The 21,700-nt window shown below is 41.6% G+C and overlaps 1 protein-coding gene across 2 annotated transcripts in view; it reads right to left on the reverse strand.

The window, feature by feature from the left end:
- Positions 1–21,700, reverse strand: part of OIP5 (Opa interacting protein 5) — a 108,513-nt gene that overhangs the window by 65,326 nt on the left and 21,487 nt on the right. For both annotated transcript variants that reach the window (XM_078659617.1, XM_078659618.1), the window contains exons 3-4: positions 1,665–1,787; positions 504–585 (exon numbers count right to left, since the gene is read on the reverse strand). In XM_078659617.1, the coding sequence (XP_078515743.1) occupies positions 504–585; positions 1,665–1,787 (205 nt within the window). The remainder of the gene's footprint in view (positions 1–503; positions 586–1,664; positions 1,788–21,700) is intronic.

Genomic DNA, 21,700 nt, shown 5'->3' on the forward strand with positions numbered 1-21,700 from the left:
AAGTTGGGGTTAGGGGTGCACATGGGGGGTCCCTATGGTACCCCCTGCATTTGCGTGCACAAAGCAGCAGGCGCGGTGCCTGCCGCTTTGTGCATGCAAATGCGATGCATGCATTTTTAACCTTGCGGCGGGTGCAGCTTGAAGCTGCACCCGCCGCAATGTTAAAGATAGAGGATGTGACCGCCACTCTGGCGGTCACATCCTAATCTGCTCGGAGGGAACGCCGCAGCCCTTGCGGACGTTCCCTCCTGCTCAGGGGTCGCGGCCGGACTCAAGTCCGTCCGCGATCATAATCGGCCCCCAAGTTGCTGGAACCGGAGGAGAAATCAGAAGCTTTGTGCAGAGTAAAGGTAAGTCAAAAACACAAAAATTATAATTAGATTCACTGTTAATTGCTAAACAGGCTGATTACGAGGATAGAAGAGTGACGGAAGCATGCTTTAAGAAATCACAAAGAATGACGGTTTCCCAATATTAAAAGAAACAGGTATAAATAACCTTACTTCTGCAAATTTCCCCTTCAGGCTCGAGAGGCTGAAGTTCAGGTCAGAGGCTGGCAGAATTTTTTTGGATTCCAAAAGGTAACTTAAAGAAAGGAGAAACTAGATGTTGACAACTATACACTTCAAAGCGGGTTTATTGTGAAATCATATAGATCAAGCTAACATGTGAATGTTTCAATATACTGTAAGAGGCAACATAAGTACAAAACACTTAACAGGAAAAAGCTCCGATTCAAGAGGCCATGGTGAAAACATAGGTCAGAAATATGGATCTTTTCCACTGGCCGAAGTCAAATATCAACTCTGTTTTTACTCTTACACTTTTTGCTGTCACTGTCAAATGTTCAGACTAGTACTGCTAGCTATGGCGAGAAGGGATGGCAAGCTTTATGCTACACTTTCTCAAGAACAAAGATGTGTTATTAGGGATCTATGAGGGGCAATGTGGCTGAGGATATAGCTCACTTATTTGGTCGATTCCACCACTTTTTTTTTTTTTTACTTCTGCGCTACAGAGAAACAGCAACATACTCCTTGGGCTGGTTTCTGGTAGACTGCAGACTTTCCCCATCATCAATACCTTAACAGAATCATTTTAACTCCGCGTCACACTATGCCCTGTACTCTGCTACTTTGCTTTTATTCTAAATATGCTTTCCCTTGGATTTTGCCCACCTCAACCCTTTGTGCCCCCGTGCTTCACCAAAACCCATTCCAAACACCCCCATCAAATCTTTCCATCATACTGTTCATTGTTGCAACGCTCCCTACAGCTCTCTGCTCTTTTGGTGCATCCTCGACCTACCATACTCGATGGTTACTGCTATAGGTCTCCCTCTTCCTACGTCTCCTCTTTCCAGTTCTTCTCTTTTCTTACTCCCTTAATTGTCCCCACCAGATGGTCCCTTATCCCCAATGCATAAGCCCATATGCCTCAGTGTTTGTGAGGGTTTCCACAACTCAGTTATTGTTTGTGTTTGATATACCCTATCCTCATCTGAACACTAAGCCTACTTAAACCCCTATTTCCAGAACCATCAACACCACATGCCTGACTAGTCTAGAGCTGCCACGTTCCCAATGAGAGGGAGCAGAAGTAGTCTCTACATTCCCCAATGAGCTTTTCCAGACCAGTGCTTTAGAATTAACCTCCAAACTTACCAGCAGACCTTTTCTTTAGAGAGGCAGAAGAGCCTTCGTAGATGAGCCAAGGACCTGAAGGTAGAATAAAGACAAAAACCTAAAAGAATCCTACATGAACGGCAATACAATGGGTTGTAGGAGCTGAAAGAGAAGACAGACACAAATGGTATGATGAGCGAAAATTTACAGTTATCTTTTTAGAGCTCAAAATAATTTTATACATTTTCCATTTAAAGGAAGCCTGGAAAAAAACCTATACGGACTAAGAAAAATTGCTTTTGTATTAATGACACATTACCCAGAAGTAACGGCTGATCTCTTGAGTGGGCATTTTAAGCCATATGGCATTTAATCTATCATTTCAATTCAAATATTTATTAAGATTTGGAACTCATATGAGGTCCACTTAAAAGTACATACAAACATAACAAAACTCATTCCACGTTTGGAGCTACCAGCAAACAGAATAAAATGGCAAGGCATATCGTACGAAATACAAAAATGTACCGAGAGGCAATAGGTAGCAGCTAGTTCAGGTACTTGATAAAATCCAGAATTCATCCTCAGCAGAACATTCAGCTTTAGCAGCAAGAAAATGGATTATAAAGCATGGCCTAATGTGTGCAAACAACAATTCAATAGCAGCAGTACATGTGCAAAACGCAATCCATAATCACACTTTGGCTGAGTTTTTAACTTGACAGCAAAACAAAAGTGGGAAATGAGCAAAGCATCTCCCTCTTGAGCAAACAACAGCAAAAGACAGCAATTAAAATATATACATAAACTCCTTAAAATAATTAAAAAGTTTTATACACACTGCTTCATTTTTTGGACACAGTAAAAAATTGGGGGCTGAAGCTACATTTTTAGCTCTATTTAGTAAGAACATTGGCCGAAGCCAACGACGGCAGCTCAAGGCCAATGCTGGACATGCAAATAAGATATGATCCAATGTCTGAGAGCTTAGATTGCAGAGGTTGCAGATTTTTCCATTTCCCAAATTTGGGGACCAGTTTGCTGTTAGATTGTTTAAAGGTAGAAGATTCATGCGACAAAGTGTAAGAAAACGTCGGCTACCATGTTGTAAGTTCCAATGTACATATTTTTGTAGAGTTTTTGGTGAATTTGTCATGGCTACTAGCTCTAATCTCTTTTTTGAATTACAGAATTCAATATCTCTATTAAAACTAGTCTTACCACTAGAGGTTTTTAAAAAGGATTTAAATTCTATTAGAAGGAGAGTAGTCACTAATTTTTCTTGTACAAAAAAGTTTTTAATGCAAATAAAAAATTGTGATAAAAGGAATAATTACTTGCCTGACCACCGACCTTTTCTTGACACATGAAACTTCTTAATGAGTCTTGCTCGCTGTTTTTCAACTGGTATCCCCAGCGTAAAACCCTAGCTAGACCTTGAGTACAAGAACTTATTAAGCCAAATTCCAGCCTAATAGCAGCCGTTGGAACTGACGTATTAAAGTTACACAGTTTTCGTAATAACTGACCTTCAATTCCATCCCAAAAATTCCAATCCAGCCAGATTACTGTAGGTTCGAACAAGGATATGTTTCAATGGTTCTGTAAGCTAACTAAAACATGTGATTATATGCATTCTGATGTTCTTGCCGAAGTTTTGAATGAAAACAATTAAAACAGATTTAAAAAAAAAAAATCCAATCCTGGACAGGGATGGACTCGATGGTATAGAGTAGTGTTGGTGGAATTTTTACTTTATAAAACAATAATGCATGTAAAAAGTTCCTTCTATCCATAGCATTATAAAAGATACGCAAACCATTGGCATGAGAGACTGCTTTAGAGGAGCTATGTTCTATATGGAGTTTGCTCTTTGTACTACCCGCCATTAGTTTCCCTAAATAAAGATATAAATCTACCATCTCAAGCTTTTCAGTACCAATTAAAATTACATGATTTTCAATTTTTTTACATTTCATAACTAAAATTTTACTTTTGGCAACATTTATTTTCAAGAAATGATCAACTGTATAGTTTTGCAAGGATATCAACTTTTTGTTCAGCCCGATAGGAGTTAGATCCATTACTACAATCACTCAATGTCAGGTGAAGAATCCCAGAACACAGATTATTCATTTTGTTTAGCATCTGCTCCTCATTAGGCACTGTGCATTTTGGAACAGATACCGCGTCATGCGTTTTCAACATCTGTACATAGTACAGGGCTCGACAATTGTACTCGACCGCTCGCAAATGCAAGTATATTTCTTCTAGGGCGGGCCAGTTTTCAGGCCTACTTGACCAGCCTGGCAAATGATATCTTCCGCTTCAGTGCCAGGTGCCAATTTGTGAGTCGAGTTAAATTGAGGTTAGGTCGAGTATAAAAGTGTACTTACTCGACCTGCAGGTCAAGTAAGATTTTTTAGATTTGTCGAGCCCTGATAGTAGTAGGTGGGCAAGTAACAACAAAGCCCAATACCCATGTGTAGACCTAAATGCTATGTATGCATCACCACATAACAGCTTTTTAGATGTAAAAAAACTGTATTACCAAAAGGAAGCCACGGTTTCAGTCGGACGTCTGGTGAAATGGGCACTGGGTACAATACAGATAGGGATGGTTGGCCAGTTAGTAAGATTAGTGATTACTACAACTTATGTCAAACTCACATGTATTCTAATGCTGTGCCCAAATAGGGTCTGGGCTCTCCTCACAAGCCCACTAACCATAACAAACATCTACCCTATTGTTTAAGTCCTGCTCTTACATGACCATTAAAGTCCACCCACAATGAAATGCACATGTACACTCCACTATGAATTGTGTACATAATTTAAATCCCCCTACCTTACTAATCTAGCCATTCAGAACTAACAATGAAAGTAGATGCATGGAATGCCTCCTACGCATCATTGTCAAACATTTAAACCACAAAAGGCGTCCCCTTGCATTTAATCCTTAATTAGCCACAAATGTTTATTAACCTTTTCCCTCTCAGCCCACCTGTGTACCTACCAGCTGATGCTCACGAATTAACACAACCATAGAAACTGTAAACAAAGGGAATTTAGACAGAATATCAGAAAGAAAAAATTGTGTGAAAATATTGTGTGAATAATATCGAGGACAACATTTTGTGAAGGTAATATTCTATAGGTAAGCAAAGTTTTACTATAACTCCACATCTACATACCTCGACTGTATACATATCGTCAAGGTACATAGAAGTGGAGTTAAATCTATACTTACTTTTGATATTTTCTGTCTGATATTTTTGTCACAATATTCTGTCTGCACGATTTTTTTGTTTCCGATTTTATGTCAGTAACCCAAACAAAGTGGAGTCAACAACTATGTTTCAAATACATTTCTTGCCTACATTTGAATCTCAGGGCTCATTTGACATTCTAAAGCGGAACAACATACTCCAGATTTTACATAATTTTAAGGATCTAGTGGCCCTAAATCTGGGGGACCTATTGAGAATCTGCTTCCTCACGGATAGTAAAGAAATTAAGAATTAGGAGTAAAACATACTATTTTACCAGACTGGGGAATTATTAACAAACCTGTAACTCGTATGCAATATCCTGATTTCTTAAAAGATGATTTCAAAACCACTTCGGCCAGAGAACAAAAGCAGCATTGACTCATTTTAAGATAAACGCCTGGACCACAATTTCCAACGAGGTAAACAAACTCAGTCACCTTTTCAAATAATTAACAAAATGCAAGGTTGGGGGGGTGGGAGAGTTGAGCGCGGAGAAGATGGAGGCTTGAGCCTGCGTCTCCTCCTATATTAAGCTTTTTTATACGCTTATTGCTGTGCTTACGGTCATTCTTCTCACCAAAACCTCTGCTGAGAGTCGGGGGAAATCAAGCGATATCAACACATTGAAGATCCACTCACTGGTTGCACAGCGGCCTGTTCTCTACCAGCCCTACTATCACGCATCTCTGAGGCTGCGACGCATACCCAGGTCAGGCTTCTCAGGGCAATCGTTATTGCGGGATGTACGTCGTTACAACGCATGCTTTTACAACGCATGCCTTTACGACGTAAGTTTTACAACGCAAGTTGTTACAACGACTTGCTTTGGGGGGCGCTGGATAGTTAATAGTTTAATTTACTATTCCAACTCCTGTCCCCGTGGAAAGTAGGGAAGGTGTTGGATAGTAAATTAAAACTATTCCCTATCCTAGAGCGCCCCCCAGCGCAAGTCGTTGTAAAAGTTGCGTTGTAATGGTTGCGTCGTAAAGGTACTACGTTGTAAAAGTTGCGTTGTAAACGCTGTTCCCCGTTATTGCGGCATCTCTACGACCAGGCAGCATTTCAATGTCACAGGCTGGACGAGGAAAGCGGTGAATGCGAGTTACAAAGAAGTAAGAGCAAACATGCTTAAATCCCTCGCGCTCGGACTGCCTGACTCTAAAATGGTGGCCACAATGACAGTCTCTTACAAGATTACCTGCTAAACCCGCCATCAGATCCCCCAACAGATCCCCTGTCTGACCCTCATAACCATCAAACTGAGATATATTGTAATGCACGCTCTATCCCTAAACACGACCTTGAAATCTGGGCCTTGTTAGACTCTGAGAAACCAGACATCTTCTTTGTCACAGAGACGTGACTCCAGGAGTCCTCTCTCCCTGACATCGCTATAGCTCTCCCCCTGAAAACCAACTGACTAGATTAGACAGACACAACAAGAGAGGAGGTGGTCTAGCAATAGCCTTTAGAGCCAAAGCTGAACTCAGCAGAATTAATACCCTCATCTGAGATTGGAGAGATTGCATTTTAAAACTGAACTGCCTTGCTAAGGGGTCCTGGAGAGGTGCTTTACTCTATCGCCCCACGGGCAACAAAGCCCAGTTTTCAAGTCACTTCATTGAGACCATTGCACCCCATGTCCTGGCTACTGATAATTTTCTCTTATTAGGATATTTTAACCACCATGCCAAACTTCTATCCGATACTCACACCATCTTTCTTATCTCAAGCTTAAACTCTCTGAGCCTCAACCAGCTGATAGTCGGTCCCGCTCACTCAGCAGGCCACACACTTGACCTTTTATTCACTAACTCGTCCCACATTAAGGTCGAACCCCCAATTCCAGTCCTCTGGTTTGACCATCATATATTAAAATTTTACATTCAGGCAACTCCGACTTTAAAAACCCCACACAATAAACCAACACTGAGTAGGGCAGTGGACCAAGTCAATTTAGCTACTTTTTCTCACCATTTTACCCCACCTCCCGAATCTGAAACAGACAATCCCAACTTGGCACTTGAGTCTTTTGAGGTAACAATCAGCCAGACCCTAGACAGAATTGCGCCAAAAATAAAAAGTCAAACGCCACCACAAACTATCACCCTGGCTCACTGCAGACTTAAAAGCTGACAAACTAGCCTCCAGGAAGGCAGAAAGCAAGTGGAGGCACTCAAAAAGTATCAATAGACAGATCTATAAATCCACCCATAAGCACTATCTCGACCATATAGCCACGGCCCAAAAAAAACTACCTTGGCTACAGAATAAATCAGGCCTCCAACTCACACAAAGAACTGTAAAAAATATTAAAAGAATTTACCAGCCCAAGTTCATGCTAGCCCGAACAACTTACATCGCAAGAGTGGGTGGATACTAGGTCCTCTTTTTTTGTGGATAAAATCAACAACATCCATAAACTGTTCGCCCACATAGGTGATGTCACGTTCAACAACATCAGGGGCCGACCAGCAACCTCCCTCCGATCTCCACTGCCCTCAATTAATTCACAGAATTCACCAATGAGGACGTCAGAATTGCTCTCGTAAGGTTAAATTCTGGATTCCCTACCAGCCCAGTTTCTGCTCATATCTTGTTCAAAAGTGGGCCATCTCTTCTTCCCGGCCCAACCGGGCTCCTCAACATATCTTTACTACACTCTACCGTCCCAACCAGATGGGAAGAGGCCATGGTTAGCCCCATACTAAAGAGGCCCACTCTAGACCCCAATCAGCCTAACAACTATCGGCCTATCTCCCTTCTCCCTCTCTTCGGGTAGGTCTTAGAGTCATTAGTCAACAAACAACTCACCATCTACCTGGAGAGCAACAATCTGCTGGATCCCTCTCAATCTGGGTTTCGGGCTTCACACAACACCGAAACCGCCCTGCTGGAAATAGTAGATAATCTAAGACTTTCGCTTGATGCAAAACAATCCACCATCCTGGTTCTTATTGACCTGTCGGCTGCCTTCGACACCATTTCCCACAGCACTCTTTTGTATCGTCTGTGGGAGAAGGGTGTTGGGGCACCGCATTGAACTGGCTCAGGAGCTACTTGACTGATCGAACCACCAAAGTTCTAATGGCCTCATTTGCCTACAGCAGCCAACTTATAGACAAGGGTGTGCCCCAGGGCTCCATTTTGAGCCCCACACTCTTTAATCTGTATGTGGCACCCTTGGCCAGCATTATTAAGATTCATGGCTTTGACACAGTATCGTACGCTGACGATACTCGGCTAGTAATCACGCTTGGACCAGACAACACTGACACCAAACTCCGGTTTGGACAGTGCATGTCTGACATACACCGCTGGATGCTAAACAATCATTTGCAACTTAATGCCAGCAAAACCAAAATTATCCTTTTCGGTAAAGCACAGACTCTGTGGTCGAGTGATTGGTTGCCTCCTAACCTAGGCAAATGTCCCTCACCCAAGTCGGCAGTTCGTAACTTAAGAGTGCAGATCGACAATGAACTCTCCATGTCTGATCATGTCAATCATGTGACCAGCACCTGTTGCAGACTAATGCGCAGTCTTCGTAAGATCTTTAAATGGGTCCCACAATCATCCCGTATTCCCCTAGTGCAAGGACTAATCATTAGCCGAGTGGATTATGGCAATGCCCTTTTGGTCTCCATCAACGAAGAGCACCTAACTAAACTCCAAGTGCTTCAGGACACAGCGGCCAGACTTGAATTAAATCTACTGCCCGATCCTCCTCGAGTGCTCCACTGGCTCCCCATTAGAAAATGAATACATTCAAGATCAACTGTTTAGTCCACAAAAATCTCAATGGTCACGGTCCTAAATACCTGGTCAATAAACTGAAAAGTTACCACCCCTCCAGAATTCTCCAATCTGCCAACAAACATCTTCTCGTCCCTCCCTAGATCCACGCCGTCCGGAATGGCGGAAGATCTTTCTCTTATTTCGCCCACACCCTATGGAATGCTCTCTCTCTTCATCTCCGTATTGAGACTGACCACAGAAAGTTTTGTAGGTCTCTAAAAATCTGGCTGTTCTGAGGCTGTCTCACTCCCTCTCTTCTTTTTCTGTGTCAGGCTAGCGCTTGGAGACCTTCGGGTGAAATGCGCGCTTAATAAAAACTCATACATAACATATAGTCCAGTGCACTTATGTGATCAGGCTACTCTTTCACGGCGCCTCAGCGAATATATTGACTACCAGCGTCTATGCAAATCTACAGTGGCTAACCCTGCTATGGCCCCTTTCAGGGTAACTTCTCACAATGTGCCTGGGCCAATTTGTTAATCAGCGATTGTAACAATCTAGCGTTAATGATGCCTCTAGTACTTGTGCTATGAAATACCATTTCTCTGTCTGCAGCTTGCTGCAAGAGTTTACCACCACATGCAGCCTAATACAGTCTCCCCACGATCCTCTGACCTCCTCGCCTGGCTCTAACATGGCGAATTTTAGCATGTTCTAAGAACATTCTAGAAGATTTGCAATCGTCTTTCCAGCAAAGGCCTGTGACGAACCTGATGTGAATGAAGAATAAAGATCAACAGACCGTTCTAATGTTTGGTGCTCACTGTGCTGCGCCGTGAATTTCAACAGTGCTAAAGGCCAGTTAACACTGGCTACAGGCTACAAGCTACTTGCAGTCAATTTCAACAGTGCTACAGGCTACAAGCGTTAACATTGGCTACAGGCTACAAGCAAGTCTACAGCCTACAAGCTACAAACTGCAGAGGCATTGGAGACATTGAAGGGTAACTAAAGGGGTAACCAGACCCTTTGGTGTCAACGGTTTCACTGGTACACTGCAGAAGTACAGTTCTCACACAAAAATAGTAGACAAAGATCAAGACAAACCTCAAAAGAGTCAAGGCTAACCAGCCTAACACTGACTCACCCACTAAAAGGAAACAGGACATCAATACCATGATGAAAACACGGATAGGATGCAAACCGAGATTTCAGCGATCCGACAGGACATCAGAGATACCAACGTTAGTATCACAGAAACAGAAAGCAGAATTAGCCAATTGGAAGATACGCTGAACAAAATGAGTAAATCCCTCCAGTGCCGAACCATTACAACGGACTTGCTCACTAAACGATTATCAGGCCTGGAAGATAGAAACAGAAGGGGGAATCTGCAAATCTTCGGAATTCCAGAAGGGGAGGAAGACCCGTCCGGCTCACGCATCTCTTTCCTGGAAAACTGGTTTATTCAAGCCACAAACATGACTTTCAGTAAACCCCTGGAGTTTGATAGGGCACACAGGGTACCAGCAAGAATACTCACGAGTCAGAAATCTTCAAGACCAATAGTGTGCAAGCCTCTCCGTCATCAACATGTTGAGCTGATACTCGCCTTCATGCGGAAAAATAACCACATCCTTTAGAAAAACAATCAAATCTATATCTCGCAGGATTATAGTAAAGATACAGTTGACACACAACAGGTTTTCTGGTGCTTCACCCCAGATTAAAGGTTATGAACTACCAGTTCTCCTTTGCAGGCCCAGCCAAATATTGTGTCACAATTCAGGGGACTCCACACTTCTTCATCGATCATCTAGCATTGAAAAAATTCCTCAATGGGAAAGATGAAGCTCTTATAGACATCTCTGGCTCCTGGTTTTTCTGCTGCAAGATCTTGAGTTATCGCTCTATTGACAAGAGACCAACTTTGAATCTTCTGACCCTTTTGTAAGCTATACATCTTATGTTTGGTGGTTGTCTTGTCATATGAAATCCTTCGACGAAACCCAGTTAAGAAATCCAACGTAATCCAGTTAAGTGAACATTTGCTAAATTGCTAAGTGAAACATTTGCTAAGCAAAGACATCTCTGACGTAATCCAGTTAAGTGAACATTTTGCAAAGTTGCTAAGTGAAACGCCTGCTAAGTTAAACGATCTGTGGTTAGTAGCTCATACACATTGACATACACTGACATACATCATTGCGCTGCCAAATGCATTTAAATTGATCTGAATATATCACATCGCTGCTATGTCATATGTTTGAAAATTGTCCTGAATCCGCTCCGATTAGGTCACATCATTGATTCGTTAATATTATGACATGGTTCTGTCTAAGAACAGACATGCTGTTAGTCCACTGTCAGCTTTAGGTCTTAATACTATCTTCACACAACCAGAGATAGAACCTTCATTGTCTAATTAGACGCATAATCTTTTTCAACTCTTGGCCGAATAACCGCATAATAGCTACACATTATTTGAATATTTACTACAGCTCGCATGTAGTGGGTCTAGTCAAACAAGTTCTGACCCTCATACTAAATGCCTCATACTCTAATATACACTTCATATAGTGCCACTTAACAAGGCAGATGATTCATTGTCTCAGTAAATACTCAGTAATACTCACCATACATACATATGGTAATGTCAACTCGGTTGTTCCAAATTGTTCATACGTTTAAACTAACAGTCAGTTTATCTCTAGCAGAGATTTTTATTTTTATTTTTATCTTTATCTTCTTACTGTTGTACATGCCTTAGGGCAAAGGTTGGTCTTATGCGTTTAGATTATTCTAACCTGTTTTTTTCCATGGGAGGGGAGCTCTCTTCCCCTGTCACCTTGCCAGTTCATTACTTTGGGGGTTGGGGAGGGAGGGATTGTGGGATTGGAGAGGGGGTTGATCTTGTTTTTCTTTGTGTACCTGTTTTGTTTTTCTTTGTTTGTTTTTGTTATTATTATTATTATTGTGTTTATTATTCCGATGTCAGGAATTGCTAAAAAAAAAACTTACACACAGGTGGCACCTCAATGGGAAGATGTTCACGATTCTACTCAAGGTACTCCCATTGCTCATAATAATCCTATTGTTCATACAAAAAGGAGGGCTACTTCTCACCCTTAGCGGGGAAAAACGATCCAACAGGATTACCCTTTGTAGAGAAACGCACACTATGACTATATCAAAACTCTCGTGTCTCAGCCCCTACCGATAGCTATGGCCCAACAAAACATTAAGATAGTCTCACTGAATGTTAAAGTCATAAACCACCCAATCAAAAGAAGGAAGATACTTGACTATCTTCACAAGCAGAGGGGCGACATCATCTTGTTACAAGAAATCAAAATCGACTCCAAACAATTCAACTCATTTTACTAAACAAATTAAAACAACTCCAGACACTGCCATGCACATACTTGCCGGAGACTTTAACCTTCCCTTGGACCCAGCCTTAGATAGAAACTCACGCTGTCCCTTTCGTACCAATAGGTCACACAAAGCTCTTAACAATGTATGTAAATGTTTTAATATGATTGACACTTGGAGATTACAGAATCCTACAAGTAGGGAGTACACTTTTTATTCATCTCCCCATAACTCTTATTCACGCATTATCTACTTATTTCTGGCAACGCTGTAAATAGAATAGATTAAACTTCCATTGAGCCAAGATTGATCTCAGACCACTCTTGTATCAGTTTATCCATTTCTGACCCGACACCTTTTAAACAAGCATTTGCAATGCAATAGGTCTCACATTTACTTGAGTTTGAGCTATTGGCATTGTAAATGAGAATGCCTTTTATTTATGACTTGGTTTTTAAAAAATAAATAGAAAGGCATTGTCATTTACAATGCCAATAGCTTAAACTCGGGTAGAGGAGAGACGTATTGCATTGCAATGATGTGGATGGGGGGGGGGCATAAGAGCAACACACGGCTGCAGCCACTGTGCTGTCCTTAACACTATCCAGCTCCAGTACCTGCTCACCCGACGTGCCACAAAGTCCCTCAAAGCCCGAGCAAACCATGGAAGAGGCCACCCCGTATCACCCGCCGCCACGGGTGCTTAGAACAGTGTGCCGCCAGACTAGTATCTGGCTGTTTCGTTCATTGTATCCAGATATATAATATAGCAAGTAGTAACCTACAACAAGTCAGGACAGTTATCTTGGTCTATGGTTGTTAGTTGCATAAGATAAATTAGCAGCGACTTGAGATGGGGCGTAAACCTGACTCCAGCTAGAGCAGACCAGGGCCTGGACCCGAGCGGGAACCTCCTAAGTCCAGCACCCCAGTTTGTCCGCTGTCCAGGTCACCCCATGGGATGACCGTGAATCAGCCGGTGGAGCTGATAAAACCAAGGGCCAAGGTGAATGATTGCAGCACCAGTGTGTGGGAGGAGACACAACCCTAGTCTCCCGCTTGCCCCACAACTGACATTAAAACCTGTTAAACAGCATTCGCTGTGAGGGCCAAATGCACCTTATCGGAAACCCCGCATGCCACAAAGCCGTCCAACTTGACCGACCGCACAATGCCTGACGGGAAACTGGCGAAATGCCCCCCACTGCATGTGGCTCCCACCGCGGCAAAGAGGACTCGTACTGCAGCATACTGTCTTGGTCCCTCCAGCGACCAGAAAAACCCCTTCAGTTCCTGGAGCCAACCATGGCAAGGTAACCCGCACCCGCCCGCCGTCCCCCGGGGAGCTCATGCGCAGGCTGCAACCGCCACAATGCACCGTACTGCTTCGTCCTTGCCTGGCACCAGCCTTTCCATACTGCGTGCTGCATACAGCACCCGGCCACAGCTCTGAGCAGCCTCACCAACACTGTCTGAAAACTGATGAACTATGTGTGGATACCACCCAATCAGCACCCCTGGAACTTAATTACATACTTAGGTAGGCTGAGAAACATACAGTCCTCCAATACTGGCCGCCCACACACAATGCGACTCACCTTTACCTCCCTAAGGACTCCTAGTATATGTACAAGGCATAAGATAGGGTTTATGCGAGCCAAACGCGGAATGGAGTGCGAATGGAAACCCCACGCTAGCCCTGCCTCGGGTGTCTTGCCCCTGGCAACAAACACGCGCTCAGCTTGTTATCCAATACCACGCCGGGCGGGCGGACCCTGCCCCCGGACGGGGGGAACGGCAACACCGGCCTGGGTAAGCGCGGGCCAGACCGCCTGCTCCCAGGAGTAATTAGGTCTCCATTCTGCACCCCCAACCGGGCCACCCCCGCTGGCCAAAAATAGCTGCCCCCACTATTTAGTTTGCAATCAAGGAGTTCAGGCGCGTGCACATGCCCTGTCTGGGCACGTGCAGGCACTCAATGAGGAGACGGCAAAGAGGAGCCCAGGCGCGTGCACATGCCCTGTCCGGGCAGGTACTCCAAATGAAGATGCGGCTGGAGCGCTGCTCCAGGGCATTTGCGGCTGACTTGTTGCACTGCAGGAGGACTTGGCTGCTTACGCAGGACACAGCAGTGAGTGTGCGGCGGCCTGGGCAGGCTGCAGGTGTGAAGGCGGACCGTGTTAGGAGACTGCCTGAAGGTCTTGTGTTGCGCTGATGCCGTGCGCAAGCAGAATCCCCAGGCAGGGTGGGCGGGGCCTAAAAGCGACAGCGCAGACACAACCCCCGCTTCCGAAGAACACAGACAGAAAACCAATGACTATACGTCTCGCCAAGGTGAGCTGGCATGCGCTGCAACGCAGGCGAGACCTAAAAACAAGCCCTATGGAGATTCAATAACGAAGTATTAGATATAGATTCAAACAAGCAAAGCATTGAATGTGCGATCCAACTACCTCATTGAAAATAAAATTGGAGACACCTCAGACCTCAGGAGATGGGAATCACTAAGAGATTATCGAGATTAGGTCCACCATGAATAGGCAAACTAAAAGCAACCTTCAAAAACTAGTAAAAGAGATTTCAGCACTGGAAGGGAAACACATTGCCACCAGAGATGCCTTGGTCTTGAATGAATTGGTGAAAAAGAAATAAGAGTATAATAAATTAGTACGTAATAGGGCAGGGATTTTGATTAACAAACTACGGAACAAAGAGATCACAGGAATATGTTTTAAGAACACGGTTAAAGTAACGGCTTACACAGACGACGTATTAGTCATCTCCGAAAATGCGGAGCCCGCTGTAACAGCCCTAATGTCCTCAATAGCGGACTTTTCTGCAGTATTGGGATACAAGCTCAACAAAGATAAGACTAAGGTAAAACTGCTCAACAATCTCAGCGACAAAGAAATAATTGGCAGCTCAGGTCTTACATTGCAACCAAATAGTATCAAATACCTAGGCTTGGACTTCACCAGAGACATAATCTCCACCCCACAGGCCAATGAGAATGCCCTCCTCAAAAAAATGTCCACACTACTAGACGATTGGTCTCCAACATTTTTATCCTGTGGGGAAGAGCAGAGACATTGAAAATGATGATCACCCAGTTAGTCAACTATATGGCCAGTATGCTATCTTTGACACTTTCTAATGAGTTCTTGACCAAGATATACAAGATCTTAAACTCGTTCCTCTGGCAAGGGAAGAGACCCGGAACTTCCCTGACAAAACTTCAACTATCCAAAGAAAAAGGGGGTTGGGCCTTCCAAATTTTAGAAACTATCAAACTGCATACCTTTGCAAGCAACGGTTCAACTGGCTGGTAAATGACCTTGACTATATCCCAGTATGGGTGGACATAGAAAGGTCACTTATTAATGAAATCCCTCTGCCTGCTCTCCTAACCATGGATATCTTCATCATCCCTCATTCTAAATATATCGTTCAAAATACAAGAAGAGCCCTACTACACCTGGAACAAATGTCTGAGGTAAGAATCAACAAATCCAACTCAGCTTCTCTACGGCGCAACCTTTACCTGAAGGTGGACGAGAAATGTTATTCTGGGAAAATTGGTAGAAAGAAAATTGCATAAATCTAGTCAAAGACCTCTTTACAGGGAGACTCCTCTCTCCCTTTTCCGAACTACAATCACGGCATGGCATGGAACCCTTAAATTTTTATACATTTCTGAAACTAAAGGCACAGCTCACGAAACACTCAATACTACCCACTAATCCGTCAATCCTCCCAATGATATTCCAGCTACTAAAATCAGGACACACTGTCTAAAATCTACATACTACTGATCCCAAAACCACGTAAATCACACTTGAGTAATGAGGTGAAATGGGAATCTGAATCAAACACTAGAAATATTCTCTTTGACTGGCATAAGATTAATCAAACTCTCTTTTCAAACAAAAGAGTTCCCGTATTATCCCAAACGAAACTCATGCTAATAAACAGAACATATTGGAACCCTGAAAGGATCTTTAAGCTTAACCTCAGTCAGAGTCTACATGCTGGAACTGCAAAGCGCGTCAGTAATTTAGCTCATATGCTCTTCCTTTGCCCCACCCTACAAACTCACTGGGATAAAATATACAAATGTATTAACAATACATTAAATATTGACACCCCCCCAGGGAATTCTCCTACATCCTTCTGGGATTTCTAGACCCAGCACTGTCTGAGAATGACCGCTATCTATTGGACCGAATGCTTACACTTGCCTGCAAAATAGTACTCAATAACTGGAAGAACTCCAAAGAAGGTTCCTTCAGAAAATGGCAAGAATGGTTGTCCTTTCTCAGAGTGGCGGATAATATCTCTCTACACTCCTCGCCCTGGAGTCCTTCACACGGAAAGCTATGACAGTCCTTTGATGCCTTTTCCTTTAAATTTGATCCTCCTTGAACCAAATGACTTCACATAAACCTTTATATACATTTTGCTGAACCTCTTGATGACAACCATTACACAATCACCTGAAATAAGACACTCTCCCTATGGGTCTCTAATAACAAACGTGAACCCTCTCACTTGGCCCTCCACATAGGGACTGTTTCACATAGGACAAGCTTCACACTACCTTCATTAGGTCTTTAATATTATACCGACGGACAAGTTGTGGTAGGATGTGTGAGAGTTACTGGTTACCTGCTGTTTTGACATTAAAATTGTACATAGATTTGTGACTATGATTAATATATTACATTAATGGTTGTTTTTACATGATTTCTTTATAGTGTATCTTATACAAACTTGAATGTCTTCAATAATATGCCTACCATATGACCTTAAGGTCGGTCTACATACAAATTTCAAAAACGTAGACCATCCGTGACGTTTAACCGCAATTCCAACTGCCACTTAATTTGTAACCTCTTGGCAATTCCTTCTTCTTTTGTATTTCTTTCTTTCTAATATAATTGTTATTATTATCATATGTAGCTGTACCTCAACTCATGCCAATGTGAGATTTTCTTTATTTACATCTATGTTCTTGTTTTTTTTCTTGAAAACCCAATAAAAATGATTTGGAAAAAAATGCAAGGTTAATAAAAATACCAAATAGGATCAGAAGAGTCATTGTTTCGTTCTATGATTCAGACATTGTCTTTCGACTTATTATGTATACAAGAAACTCACATTGCGTGGGATAAGCGCTCACTTTTGGATAGGTTGGGTTTGGATGTACTACTTGTTTCTAAACAGATGGGTATAAAAAGAGGCATTGCTATCTGTATGCGAAAGGGAGTTGGGAAGTGTTCGAAAACTCTAGCTGATAAATGGGGTAGATGGGGACTTGCTGAATTAATTATTGGTGGTTCTAAATTTACTCTATGTTGTATGTATGGGCCGAATTTAGACGATGCGGAAGTTTTCCATACAATTAACGCAGAACTAGCTATCTGGGCGCAACCTACTATAATATGTGGGGACTTAAATATTCATCTGCCGGCTGACTGGAATATTAATTTAGGAAGGAGGTATACCGGTCTTAAACCCAGAACATATTATGCCCTTCGGGAGTTGGTTTTGAATAACGGATTAACGGATGTGTGGCATAAAAGGTACTCTAAAGATCCTGGATATACCTTTTATTCTTGCCCACATCGTAAGTTTGCCCGATTAGATTATTTTTTTACGTCTTCGCAGTTTTTGGAGACAATTAGTCTTGAAATTCTACCCCAAGTCATTTCAGACCATAATCCCATAATTGCTGAGATTGAGGTTTCTACAGAATCTCAGAACTCAAGTAGATCTTGGTCATTTCAGAGAAATTTGTTACTAGATGAGGACTATTTACAATTTATGGCGACTATTATCAATGACTATTTTCTAACAAATAACGATTCAGGCTCCCCACCAGTGGTGTGGGACGCATTCAAATCAATTATACGCGGAGAGACAATTAGTTTTGCAAACTTTAAGAGAAAAAAAACACAAACAGAATTCAAGGAGAGGTTAAATAAGATCAGGTTAGCCGAGATGGATCTAGCGATGGCTTGTAAAAATAATGTTGGTATAGAAGATGCGCAATTACGTCTAGTAATCGAACGCTCTGGTCTACGGACTCATATTGCTGATAAAGTAGCATTAGACTTTAAGCTCTTCAAAACCGAACGTTATGAATACAGTGAGCGTACCGGTAAAATTTTAGCACAGCGGCTACGCCAGAAATCCTCTATTAATGAAATTCAGGGCGTCAATGATATGAACGGTGACTATCATGAAAGTAGGGAAGGAATTTTAGAGTCATTCTTGGGGTTTTATAAAACATTGTATAATGACTTTAATAATGAAGTAGATAAGACTTTGAATCCCGCAGATTATTTTCTCAGTACTAATCAATTATTATTGGGGTGTGAAGAGATTGATTTATTTGGACGCCCAATAAGTTGGGATGAGATTGAGCAAGCCATTCTGAGTCTTGCTGCAGGCAAAGCCATGGGATTTGATCAGATACCTCTCGAGTTTTATCGCACATTTAGACATATGCTGAAACCAGAACTTGTAAAGATTTTTAATTCTGCTTTTCAAGGGAAACCACCTGATTCCTGGTCCACCGCTATTATAGTGGTGTTTTTGAAGAAGCACAAGGACTCGAAAGAATTAGGTTCATATCGACCTATATCCCTTATCACGGCAGACAGCAAGATCTATTCTAAAATTCTTGCAAACAGGCTTAACCAGGTAATGTCCAGTTTAGTGTCTAATATCCAACACGGTTTCATCAGAGGTAGAGATACCACTGACCATGTGAGACGTGTTATTACACTTCTAGATTGGGCACAGGCAAAGGAGTCCCCAGTCGGGGTGATCTTACTCGATGCTGAAAAAGCGTTTGATAGAGTAGACTGGGGATTCCTTTGGACTGTGTTAGAAGGGAAGGGGTTTCCCTTGCAATTCATTCAGGCGGTACGTTCACTGTATTCTGGTCCTAAGGGTATTATAAGATTGGGCACTGACTATTCAAGATCTTTTCCAATTACGAGAGGGACGAGACAAGGGTGCCCCTGTTCCCCGCTTTTATTTGCGTTATACTTAGAACCTTATTTAAGTAGACTTATTTTGGAACCGAATATTCCACCAGTTCGTCTTTTTGAAGTAGACCATAAAGTTCTAGCGTACGCGGATGACGTTGCAATTGTCACCTCTGACGTCTCCTCTGCGTTACCCACAATAATTAATCTGGCAAACGAGTTCGGAAAGGTTTCCGGCTATAAGTTAAACATCACAAAAACCCAGATCATTCACTCGGAAACGGGTAAACCCACTGATATCCCATTAAATATTACTGGTTCTTATCTTGGTGTTACTCTATCTTCCAAGGTTGAGGATATTGTTGCATTAAACCTAGATCCCTTGCTCATATCCTCTAATAGATCGTTAGAAAGATTCAATAATTTACATTTATCATTATATGGTCGAACTAATGTCATTAAGATGATGATCTTTCCAAAATTTTTGTATTTTTTTCGCACTATCCCTCTATTTTTTTCAATGTCTCTCTTTAACAGAATCGATAGAATGGTGTCTAGGTTTCTGTGGGGATACCATCGTGCTAGAAGATCTCTAAAATGGTGCACTCTCCCATTAGATTGTGCTGGCTTGGGGCTTCCGAATTTTAAAATGTATTACTGGGCTATTGCTCTGAAAACTTTTCGGGTTTTGCTCTTTCATGATTATGTATCAGATCCAGCCATGTCACCCTCTATTTTTGAAATGCTCCTAGGTACCGACGCGCGGCAATGTTTGGTGAAAGTTACTGAACCTAGCTACTATAAAAAAACAAAGTTCAAGGTAGTCCTCGCGGCATGTTTAATCTGGAGGCAAATGAACAAAATTCTATGTATAGTTCCAAAACTGAATTATTATACACCTTTGTTTGATAATAAGTTATTACCCGTAATTTTTCAAGATATGGTAACTCACCGGTGGCATATGAGACAGATTTATTTACTCGGCCAATTGTACCAAAACGGGTCTCTTTTGTCCTTTTCCAAACTACAAGAGACTTTTGGTTTATCTAGGAATGATTTTTTTAAATATCTACAGATTCGTAGCTTCCTGGAAAAAAAAAATGTTTTATTTACTGATACCATGGAAACTATTGATATTCTAGAAAGCTCTAGGAAGAACAGTCGTATCGGTATTATCTACCAATTAATGAATAATAGGACCCAGAACGATTTGGATCATCATACCCGGAAATGGGAGAGGAAGCTCTGTATCGTAGGGATTGATTTGGTAAAAGTGTTTGAGATGAGCAATAAGACTCTAATTAATAGCTCTCTTAAGAGTCAACACTTTATGTCTACCTTAGATCTTTACTATACACCTGCAAAACTGGTAAAATGGAAAGCTGTAAAAGGTATCAACTGCAGCCGTTGTGGTACTTTAGCAGCCGACTCAATTCACATGTTCCATAGTTGTCCTAAACTCACTGTATATATTGAGAAGATTGAAAAGTTTTTGTCTAATTTGTTACATGTACGGATTATGCTTCATCCTACTATTATTATTTTTGGTGTTTATTTTCCTTCTCGGGATTTAACTATAGATCAAGAATATTTTTTGTTTATCGGAATGTCTATTTATCGAGCTTGTATCACTTCTAGATGGTTGGATGTAGATCCTCCAACGTTTGAGCTATGGTTGGGAAAGCTGCTAAATGTTTATAGAATGGATAAAGCAGTTTATAAATTGAAAGGATTTAAAAAGAAGACTTTTGGCCGGAAGCTATGGTTACCAATTGATAATTGGATTTGAAATGCACTATGGTTGTTTCTTTTTTTCTTTTGTAAAGAATTCTGTCTGATTTCTTATCTTTGGTCATGTCCTTGTATGTATTACCTCTGCCAGAAAATAATAAAATAAATAATAAAAAAAAAGGATCAGAAGAGTCACAGTTAATTAATTGTTCCTGATCACAGTAGGGGCAGGCAAGGAAAAATAAAAAAAATAAACTTTCCCGGTTTGACTGGCTGCTCCAGGAACATCGCAGACTTGGAAGGGCATTTAAAAAAAAAAAGTGTAATGGCAAACTATGTGCATTCCTGAATGCTTACCGAATAATTTACCTCCAGGAAACCTGGAAAATAAGTGAAATTATCTTGCAAAACTATGTTCATTTTGAAATACCACCTATAAAAGGATTAATGGGGATGGCTACTGGTGGATTATTAGTATTACTCTAAATCAGCAGGTGATTGGAAAAGCACATATTTCTATTTAAATCAAAAAATATAATAGCAGTGCGGGTTAAGTTTGGTATCAATTTCCATATACGCTTAATCAACATATATATATATATATATATATATATATATATATATATATCTATATATATATATACATATATATACATATATATACATATATATATATATATATATATACACATATACATATTACCTACTGGCGGTCGCCAGTAGGTATATATAGTTAGGATTTTTTCTCTATGGGTTTTTTGAAAATTCTATGTCTAATAACTTTGGCGTTTGTGGACGGAATTGGCTGAAATTTTCAGGAAAATGGCACATTTTGTTTCTGAGCAGCCCTTGAAAATTTGGGGGGGGTTCGTCCAGTGGGGGCCGAGAAAAAAGGGGGGTCCCAAAACGTGTTTTTAACATTGAGTTTTCCATAGGGCGGTTGGCCTCACTTTTAGCCCGA

Source organism: Lissotriton helveticus, chromosome 9 (genome assembly GCF_964261635.1).
Source record: "Lissotriton helveticus chromosome 9, aLisHel1.1, whole genome shotgun sequence".
NCBI classification, from domain to species: Eukaryota; Metazoa; Chordata; class Amphibia; order Caudata; family Salamandridae; genus Lissotriton; species Lissotriton helveticus.